This window comes from Phocoena sinus, chromosome 10 (assembly GCF_008692025.1).
Source record: "Phocoena sinus isolate mPhoSin1 chromosome 10, mPhoSin1.pri, whole genome shotgun sequence".
Lineage (NCBI taxonomy): Eukaryota > Metazoa > Chordata > Mammalia > Artiodactyla > Phocoenidae > Phocoena > Phocoena sinus.
In genome coordinates, this window is record NC_045772.1 from 96,417,995 (window position 1) to 96,428,410 (window position 10,416).

General features: G+C 53.1%; 1 protein-coding gene across 1 annotated transcript in view; it reads left to right on the forward strand.

The window, feature by feature from the left end:
* The window catches only part of LPCAT3 (lysophosphatidylcholine acyltransferase 3), a 30,632-nt gene extending 20,262 nt beyond the window's left edge, over positions 1 to 10,370 (forward strand). Inside the window, exons 2-13 of the mRNA XM_032644518.1 lie at positions 4,070 to 4,177; positions 4,684 to 4,790; positions 5,285 to 5,378; positions 5,525 to 5,562; positions 5,950 to 6,128; positions 6,857 to 6,965; positions 7,616 to 7,702; positions 7,795 to 7,961; positions 9,116 to 9,263; positions 9,339 to 9,497; positions 9,605 to 9,733; positions 9,968 to 10,370. Of these exons, the coding sequence (XP_032500409.1) occupies positions 4,070 to 4,177; positions 4,684 to 4,790; positions 5,285 to 5,378; positions 5,525 to 5,562; positions 5,950 to 6,128; positions 6,857 to 6,965; positions 7,616 to 7,702; positions 7,795 to 7,961; positions 9,116 to 9,263; positions 9,339 to 9,497; positions 9,605 to 9,721 (1,313 nt within the window). The 3' untranslated portion in view covers positions 9,722 to 9,733; positions 9,968 to 10,370. The remainder of the gene's footprint in view (positions 1 to 4,069; positions 4,178 to 4,683; positions 4,791 to 5,284; positions 5,379 to 5,524; positions 5,563 to 5,949; positions 6,129 to 6,856; positions 6,966 to 7,615; positions 7,703 to 7,794; positions 7,962 to 9,115; positions 9,264 to 9,338; positions 9,498 to 9,604; positions 9,734 to 9,967) is intronic.
* Positions 10,371 to 10,416: the final 46 nt, after the last annotated feature.

Consider the following 10,416-nt stretch of genomic DNA (forward strand, 5'->3'; position numbering starts at 1 on the left):
TGGCTATTAAGTGTCAATTACTGTTGGTCAACCAATCAAAAACTGAAGTACACAGGATATTATGCTATGGGAGATCCAAAGGTATAGGAGGACTTTAGGAAAAGAGATTGTGAACATGTTAATTTTAAGATAAAACAAGAATGTAAGGAATGGGAATTTGTTGTATACAATGATTTGCCAAATGAGAGTCTTCGCCCTAAGTGCCATGTATTTAAGGGATGAGTCCATAACGCACAGGGCCATGAGTTCATCATGGTCTGCGGTAGCCTTAAAGGAGGAGACACTTGAACTGGGTTTCCGAGAATGGGTAGGACTCTACTGGGTAGAGGAGTGGTTGGAGAAGGTGTCCCACCCAAAGGCACTGGCACAAGCGAAGGTCTAGAGATGAAAGACACAAGATATATTTGAGCAAAAACTAGCATATCAGTCACCTGGAGCAGGGAGATAGAGGCTTTAACTGGAAATGTAGTTTAGAAGATAGGCCTTGAATCTTCAGCTTGGGAACTGGTGCTGTGTTGAGTAGTCAGCTGGAGTCGTTGATGTTTTCTGAGCAGGGGTTACAGGAAGAGCCCTCTGGTGGAGGATTGTTGGAGGATGAGGCTGCAGGCAGAGGTGAGGTCACGGCAAGAGTTGAAGGGGGAGTGCTTGAGGGCCTTCACTGCAGATGTAGCACAGGAAAGGAGGGGGTGTGACGGTGGCGAGAAACACTGGAAAGGAGGAATCAACAGGATTTGGTGGCTATAGGTATAGGGAACCAAGGAGAGGGAAGAGGCAAAGACAACTTCAAGCCTTTGAATGTAGTTGTGTGGCCTGGAGAACGGTAACGCCATTAACAAACAAAAGAAGCCAAGAGAAGACTGATTCGGGGGAAAGTCCATGTTGTGGTCACACAGAGTTTGAGATGGTATGTGATATCAAACTGAAAATGCCCAGCCATGAAGTAGGAAATGTGGAACTGAAACTTGAGAAGTCAGGATTAAAGATGTGGACCTGTCTTTGGCGTAAAGATCACATTAAGTTACATGAGAGTGGATGGAGTTTCCAGAGGACAGTATAGCAAGAATAGCAGGGCTTCCCTGGTGGCGCAGTGGTTGAGAGTCCGCCTGCCGATGCAGGGGACGCGGGATCGTGCCCCGGTCCGGGAAGATCCCACATGCCGCGGAGCGGCTGGGCCCGTGAGCCATGGCCACAGAAACTGCGCGTCCGGAGCCTGTGCTCCGCAACAAGAGAGGCCATGGCGGTGAGAGGCCCACGTGCCGCAAAAAAAAAAATGAATAGCAGAGGACCAGGGCTGACTCCTGGAGGTCAGCTGTATTCAGAAGCCAGAGAAAAGCCTTGGGTGAAAGAGACAGAGAAAGAGAGGTTGGCGCGATCTACTTGAATTGCGTCACCACCCTTGGCCAAGGCAAAGCTCAAAGCAAGCACAATGAGTGAAAAGTAAACATTTAGGAACTTTTGTAGCCACTCCATAGTGCCACATCATCCAAGCCCATGACTTTGTATTTTACAAAAGTATTGGTCCACAACACATGGGAAATTTTGAAAACTGGTCTATACCACTGACCAAGAAGGGCTAGTCAGAGGATAAAAGAGCCAAGAGGTCCACTTGTAAGTATATACCCGAGAGAACTGAAAACATACACCACACCAAAAGTTGTACAGGAATGTCCATAGCAGCCTTATTCTTAATACCCCAAAAGTGGAAACAACCCAGATGTCCATCAACTGATGATTGGGTAAATGAAGTATGGTCTGTCTAAACAAAAGAATATTATTCAGCCATAAAAAATAACGACATAGGGCTTCCCTGGTGGCGCAGTGGTCGAGAGTCCGCCTGCCGATGCAGGGGACGCTGGTTCGTGTCCCGGTCCGGGAAGATCCCACATGCCGCGGAGCTGCTGGGCCCATGCGCCATGGCCGCTGAGCCTGCGCGTCCGGAGCCTGTGCTCCGCAATGGGAGAGGCCACAACAGTGAGAGGCCCGCATACCGCAAAAAAAAAAAAAAAAAAAAAAAAAATAACGACATACTAGGGTTTCCCTGGTGGCGCAGTGGTTAAGAATCTGCCTGCCAATGCAGGGAATGCAGGTTCAAGCCCTGGTCCGGGAAGATCCTACATGCCACGGAGCAACTAAGCCCACGAGCCACAACTACTGAGCCCGCGCGCCACAACTACTGAAGCCCGCATGCCCCAACTACTGAAGCCCACGCACCTAGAGCCCGTGCTCTGCAACAAGAGAAGCCACCGCAATGAGAAGCCCGCGCACCGCAACAAAGAGTAGCCCCCGCTCGCCACAACTAGAGAAAGCCCGCGCACGGCAACGAAGACCCAACACAGCCAAAAATAAATTAAAAAATAAATTAAATTAAAAAAAAAAAGAACGCCAGCAAATCCTGGCACCAAGAAGATAAATGGTTGATACACTGTTGTGTGAAAAAACTAGGATACATGAGTACACAGGTTGTGATCATAAGTTTAAAAAAAAAAGTTATGGGAAAAAAGACTAAAAGGACATAAGCTAATATATAACATGATTATCCATTTACTCATTCACTTAAATAATTGAGCACTTTATGTATGACACTTATCTAAGCCTTGCAGAGTTAACCAAACTCACAACTATATCGCCAATGATAAACTAACTGCAACTTATGATTGAAAAGTAAGGGGAATTCCCAGGGGGTCCAGTGGTTAGGACTCCAGGCTTTCACTGCCGAGGGCACAGTTTTGATCCCTGGTCAGGGAACTAAGATTCCCACAAGCCATGTGGCCAAAAAAAGAAAAAAAAAGTAAGAATTGCAGCAGCTGTAAACCATGACCAACTCAGAACACTGATTATGCAATGATAGACTGGGTAAAGTGTCCTTCCAAAAAACAGTGGGGATCCCAACTCTTCGCACACACGCTACTGCAGTAGGAAGGTTGCCAAGCACATCAGCCAGACTTCTTGATGGAACACTGAATGTGGGTCTGTAGTAAAACCAGGGAACATGCTAATTTTTGTTTAGGAATAACGAATGTTGTTGGCCCTTTTTAATTCAGTAAGCAACCCTTGGCCGTGCGTCATCAGTTCATGGCCCATCAGGAGATCCCCTGTAGTTGAGTCAAGCCCCGGGACCATACTCTAAATCACGGCTTGAGAAGACATTTTCCCAGTATACCTAGTTGGATTTATAACTTGGTCGATGCCTATTATGTAAGGAGTATCTACATGTGTCCTGTACCTGCTATGCGACTGTATAGGCCGTCAGCAACCCCAGTTTGTAGCCGGGAATAATTTATATTTATCCTCTTAACAATCTGACTGAGGGACTTCCCCAGTGGTCCAGTGGTTAGGACTCCACGCTTCCACTGCAGGGGGCGTGGGTTCGATCCCTGGTCAGGGAACTAAGATCCCACATGCTGGGCGGCCAAAAAAAAAAAAAAGAAAGAAAAAATAATCCGACTGGGGCTTCCCTGGTGGCTCAGGGGTTGAGAGTCCACCTGCCGATGCAGGGGACACGGGTTCGTGCCCCGATCCGGGAAGATCCCACATGCCACAGAGTGGCTGGGCCCGTGAGCCGTGGCCGCTGAGCCTGCGTGTCAGGAGCCTGTGCTCCACAGCGGGAGAGGCCACAACAGGGAGAGGCCTGCGTACCGCCAAAAAAAAAACAAAAAACAAAACAAAACAAAAAAATAATAATAATAATCCGACTGATAATACTCTGCTAGTGATGAAATTATTATAGGTCATAAAGGTGTAAAATGGTGTTTCTGGGCACCCTGAATCCCTTGTATCATTTAAGGAAAATGCAAGAGAAAATACCTAGCAATATTTAATAAGCCAAAAATGAAACCTAGTCTTCAGACCCAGTTTGTATTGCCTCAATATAAAATACCTTCAGTTTTAAATTTGTATTTACAAAGAGACTTCTTTTGATAATTGGGGATGCTGTTGCTGTCTTTGTCGACATCCATATAATGCATGTTTTTTCCTCTCTGGGCTGAGTTTCATGCCAGATCAACTTCCAAAACAAACCTGGGAGGACGCCAGGCACGAGTAACCCTCTTCCGTTCTTCTCCCCCTCCAGGTTACCCCTTGGCTTTGTTTTACCGGCATTACCTTTTCTACAAGGACAGCTACCTCATCCACCTCTTCCACACCTTCACAGGCCTCTCAATTGCATATTATAACTTTGGTGAGTGAACTGAGATTACAGGGAACCTTGGAAGGAACAGACCTGAACAAAATTTCCTGGAGAGAATTTGACGGAGAGGGAAGTTGTGATGCTCTGGTAGCAGAGGGTTTGTATGGGCAGGGACACAAGCTTAACTTCTCCCTTCACATACATTCTCCTCCCCGGTAAAAGCATGTTGAGAATGGGTACCCTTACCAGACACCATCAACAGAGAGGCACCAGTTTGTCTCTGCTGTGGCTGGAACCGGCCGACGGACCCAAGCAGTCCCCTCAGGAGCATCCCGTAGGCCCGAAGTTCAGAAATACAGCAACTCCCTAGCAGTCCTTTCTGTTTATAGAGTTAATTTCCTTCCCTTCCTCCAAAACATGAGGCTATTAAAAAAGAAGAAAAATCCTAATACCAAAGGTTTTTTTATATGTATACTCTTTGTGTTTAGAAGTCTCAGGAAGGGTGGGAATGCAGAAAAAAAAAACAGGTAAAACTTTGCTCTCTCCTCCGCATCCAGGAATCCAGCTCTACCACTCCCTGCTATGCGTTGTGCTTCAGTTCCTCATCCTCCGGCTGATGGGCCGCACCATCACTGCCATCCTCACTACCTTTTGCTTCCAGATGGTAAACGTCTTTCCCTGGGCAGCTCAGGTCACAGCTGACAGCAGTTGGGGGCGGGGAGGATGGGGACTGTGGTGTAGAGGAAGCCGTGGACTGGGAGATCCAGTTTCTAATCCTTTCTCCCCACGACACTTGGCAGTGTGGCTCTGGGTCACTTGCCAGAAGCCCCAGGTGTTTCATCTGCAGGCTGCAGTGACGATGCTTCACCCGCCTCAAGGACGGGTGCCGGCAGTCCTTTGTGCATAGGACTGTGCCATTGGGGTTCTTTGAGTCTGACCAGATTAGCCTAGCTGTCCATGAGGGGAGTCACTTAAAGGCAAGGCAGAAAATCCACGTAAAATGAGCCACAGAGTGTAAGCGTTGAGGACGTCTCTTCCCCTTTACAAGTTCAGTTTCTAGACCAGGAGAAAGGAAAAGTGAAAAGAATACATTGGATTCCAGAGCAGGGAGAAAATAAATCAGAGCAATGGTAGAATAAATATTTGCCCCTCTCCCAGGCCTACCTTCTTGCCGGATACTATTACACAGCCACTGGCAACTACGATATCAAGTGGACAATGCCACATTGTGTCCTGACCTTGAAGCTGATCGGTGAGTGGTGGGGCCCTGCCTTCCCCGTTGACACCCAGGCTCCTCTCTTCAGACCGTAGGCTTACCCCGGGCCCTGCCCTGTGCGCTCCTGGCCACGTCCCATGTCCCCTCCCTCCTCTCCACCCACACCTTCTCTCTCTGCGCAGGTCTCGTCATCGACTACTATGACGGAGGGAAAGATCAAGTAAGTACCCCTCCCTCCGCGGAGATGTGGAGGAGTTTAACCAGAGGGAAGGAGGACGGCTGTTGTTATCCCCACGCCCTCATGCCCGCCCGTGTGATCGCCATTTCCGGCCCGCACTGATCAAGGACCGACGAATCTAATTGCCCGGGTCCAGCTCTAGCTCAGAATCCAGAGATCAGGGCCAGCAAGGCACTGGGAAGAGCAGCAGCCGGCCTAGGCCGAGCTGCGCCTGTACGTGCCCGTTACCCCTGGAGCACCGCCTCTTCTCCGTGCTGTCATCCCCTCAGAGAGGCTCTATTTGAAGAGCCTGGATCAGTGGGGACAAGGGTGGGGAGCCCTCAGACTGGCTCTTGGGGTCCTGAACCATTCGTTCTCTTCTCGGCATAGAAATCCCTGTCCTCTGAGCAACAGAAATACGCCATACGGGGTGTCCCTTCCCTGCTGGAGGTTGCTGGCTTCTCCTACTTCTATGGGGCCTTCTTGGTGGGGCCCCAGTTCTCAATGAACCACTACATGAAGCTGGTGCAGGGACAGCTGACTGACCTACCAGGCAAGATACCAAACAGGTAACGGCCCCCTTCAGTCAGGGCGTCTGCGGGCGTTGCCCGACAAAAAGCCACTTCTGAAGTGACTTCCTGCAGGCCGGCCGGCTGCATTCTCTGGCCTGGCCCTGGCTCACAGCCTGTGACGGGCGCTCCGTGCCGGCTCACTGCAGGAAGGGGGCCCTTTTCAGCTTGGGTCACTTCCCGCCATCCCTCCCGACCCTGTAGTACAAACAATAAAAATTCACTTTTATGCCATAGGATTTTGCCTGAACCAGTCACGTCCCTGCCTTTAACACTCACTTTCCCAGTTTAAAAAATACTGTTAAATATATCAAAATCTATATATATATAAATATATCTTACAGTAGAAGATTGATAAGTTACCAGGAAAATCCCTTTGTGGAGAACTTGTCCAGCCTGCGTTTGAGCATTGATCCAGCCAGGAGAGGAGGGAGCAAGATCCAAAACCGGTCCTTCCCCGTCTCTGCATCGGGCTTTCAGTCCCGATGTAGCCCAAGCACATGGGGGAGCCTTCGAGGTCCACGGGACCCCCGAGGGCGAGCACCCCAGATTCCCCGGCCCACCCCCCCCGTTGCCCCACCCCCACCGCAGAACTCGCAGGGTCTGCACGCTCCATCCTTATGTCCGGCCCTAAGGCTGCGCTCGCTCTGGGAAGCTGCTCCCTTGTGAAGGTCGGAGGGCGAAGGGAGGGGCCTCCGCCCGTGGTGACCCTGCTTGTTCCTTTCCAGCGCCGTACCTGCTCTCAAGCGCCTGAGTCTGGGCCTTGTCTACCTAGTGGGCTACACCCTGCTCAGCCAGCACATCACAGAAGACTATCTCCTCACTGACGACTACGAAGTGAGTGCTTCCTGAACGGCAGCAGTGCGACTGCGCCAGAGATAGACAGTGGCCAGGCCAGGAGCCCGTAGATAGCCGAGAAGTGGGTAACGCCACCTACAAACGCGTGTTGGTTTTGCTCTAGATCTGAGAGTTGGTGTCAATGCCAGCCGGGCCGGGACCCGTTCATCAGCCAGCACTGAACGACCTTCGCGGGCACAGGGCTGTGCCAGGTGCACTTCAGCACCCCTGACCTTCCCCCAGCAGCTTGAGCTTGCCCTCTTACAGCCAGGCGGCTCGAGCCCCCTCTGGCCCAGGCAGACCAGGGCTCTAGGAGCTCAGGACCCAGGGAGGGGGAGTGCTGGCTCAGGCTCCGTCCCGGCTCTGGGGAGGTTGGTCTCCTTCAGCTGACGTCGAACGTGGATGTGAAAGTCCCCCAGCACTAGTGTCCCAGGTGCCCGGCTCTGTAGGAAAGGAGTTGAGGACAGTACTGTCTGAGGGCCTCTCCGAGGGGGCTCCCTGCTGGGTCCCCTTGGCCTGTTGCAGAGCAGTTAGGCAGACCGTCGGGGCGACACAGGGTAGTAGTCAGCCACACGTGTGAGAACGGGGAGCACGGGGGCCCCTCCTGGCCTGGCGGTGTCCCTAATGCTCATGCCTTCTCTCCTGTCAAGAACCGCAGCTTCTGGTTCCGCTGCCTGTACATGCTGGTCTGGGGCAAGGTTGTGCTGTACAAATACGTAGCCTGTTGGCTGGTCACGGTAAGGAGAGAGGGCCCAGGGGCGCAGCGAGACGAGCTGCAGGCTGGGCGCGGCGCAGAGCTGCGGGGTCGCTTACGCCGTGGCTCCCTCAGGAAGGCGTGTGCATCCTGACGGGGCTGGGCTTCCACGGCCTTGACGAGCTCGGGAGGGCCAAGTGGGACACCTGCGCCAACATGAAGGTGTGGCTCTTTGAGACAGACCCCCGCTTCACGGGCACCATCGCCTCTTTCAACATCAACACCAACGCCTGGGTGGCCCGGTAAGCGCCCAGCCGGGGAGGTCGCACGTCACTTCCTCCAGCTTTCCCCACTTCGGGGGGCCCCCCCGTCAGTCACTCTCACACCCCCAGCCACACCCACTTTTGTCCCCAACCCAACCCCCCCAAACCATCCCTTTTTTTTTTTTTGGCTGCGTTGGGTCTTCGTTGCTGCGCGCGGGCTTTCTTCAGTTGTGGCGAGCGGGGGCTACTCTTCATTGTGGTGCGCGGGCTTCTCACTGCGGTGGCTTCTCCTGTTGCGGAGCACAGGCACTAGGCGCGCGGGCTTTGGTAGCTGTGACACCTGGGCTCAATAGTTGTGGCTCACGGGCTGTAGAGCTCAGGCTCAGTAGTTGTGGCGCATGGGCCTAGTTGCTCAGCAGCATGTGGGATCTTCCCGGACCAGGGCTGGAACCCGTGTCCCCTGCATTGGCAGGCGGATTCTTAACCACTGTACCACAGGGAAGTCCCATCCCTATCATTTTTGAAAGACAGAAACAAGGCATACATGGCCTTAAGTGCTGGGTTTTCACCCCACTTCTGCTGCCGGCCTTATGTTCACAAACACTTCCTCAGTCCCACGAGTGGGGGCGCTGTGAGCAGTGTGGGTGCAGGGCCTGCCCCGCTCACCGCTGCAGCCTCAGCATCAGGCGGCTGGCAGGCCCTCCGTCGTTACCCGTTGTACCAGGCGGGGCCCCAGCTGAGCCTTACGTCTATTTTCTGTCTAAACCGGGACTCGTCAGCTTCACTGCCTTTCATTCTAAAGTGATCGGAGGGGCTTCCCTGGTGGCGCAGTGGTTAAGAATCCGCCTGCCAGTGCAGGGGACACGGGTTCCAGCCCTGGTCCGGGAAGATCCCACATGCCGTAGAGCAACTAAGCCCGCGCACCTAGAGCCCATGCTCCACAACAAGCCACTGCAATGAGAAGCCCGCGCACCGCAAGGAAGAGTAGCCCCCGCTCGCCACAACTAGAGAAAGCCCATGCGGAGCAACGAAGACCCAGTGCAGCCATAAATAAATAAAGTGATCGGAGGGCACTGCCTCCCCTCCCCCAGGGGGCCCTGTGGGAGCAGCCGCCACCCCTGCACCCCTAAGGGCTCCAAGAACCCAGAGGCAGGATGGATCTGAGTCTCATCCTTTCTCACCCTTCTCTCTAGTTACTTCTTCAAACGACTCAAGTTCCTTGGAAATAAACAACTATCCCAGGGCCTCTCATTGCTATTCTTGTCCCTCTGGCACGGCCTCCACTCAGGGTACCTGGTCTGCTTTCAGATGGAATTCCTCATTGTTATTGTGGAAAGACAGGTAAACCTTAAGGGTGGTGGATGAAAGGGGCCTGAGAAGGGGTAAGGCGCTGAGCCCTCTCCCCTTCCTCCACAGGCTGCCAGCCTGATTCAAGACAGCCCAGCCCTGAGCAGCCTGGCCTCCATCAGGGTCCTGCAGCCCCTGTACTACCTGGTGCAGCAGACCATCCACTGGCTCTTCATGGGTTACTCGATGACTGCCTTCTGCCTCTTCACGTGGGACAAGTGGCTGAAGGTACACGAGGGCCTGCCTGCCAGGAGGGGAGGGAGCCACTGAAACCTCAGGCAGTGGGACTGAGTCCAGGCCCTCTGTCTACCGCGGTGGCCTGTATCCCTCCACAGGTATATAAATCCGTCTATTTCCTTGGCCACGTCTTCTTCTTGAGTCTACTATTCACATTGCCTTATGTTCGCAAAGCAGTGGTGCCGAGGAAAGAGAAGTTAAAGAAAATGGAATAATCTATTTCCCTGGTAAGATCCCTCCAGCTGAGCTGAAACTACCAGGTTACAGAAGAGAGCAACAGACTGGGGGGGGGGGGGGGTAGTACTGGAGATGCGGGGGGGAACCTCACGGGGCCTGCCTTCCAGGAAGCACAGCATGGGGCACTGACTACCCTGAGGCGCGCCCGGAGGGAGCTGGAAGGGCTGCAGACCGGGGACTAGGAGGGCGAGACCGACCTGCCTGCCCGCCTTCTCCCCTTGCAGGTGGCCCAGAGCAGGACTGGTGCAGAAACGACTCGCCTCCCTTTCCACAGCACTCCTTCGTCCCAGAGCACAGAGAGCCAGAAGCCAGGGTGCGGGAAGACGGGGCTCCCCCAGCTGTGCCTCTGCTGCCGGCCACACCTCCATCTGGGGCCAAAGGGGAGACTCTCGCGGGAGGAGTAGAGGGGCCCGTTGTCTCCCCTCTGGGCTCCCCCATGCACGTTGCCTTATCTCTCCCCCTCTAGCCAGGAATCTGTTGTGGTTTTCTTCTGCCAATTTATTATGATTGTATATGTGCCGCTACCTCCGCCCCCCCATGGGGGGAGGGGAGGGGCACAGCCCCACCTGCTCCACTTTTCTACCTAGGATTGTACCAGATAAAGTCACTTCAGTGTGTTGTTTTTCACTTCTAGCGCTCCTGACTGCCTTCTTTCAGACACAGCCCTCCACAT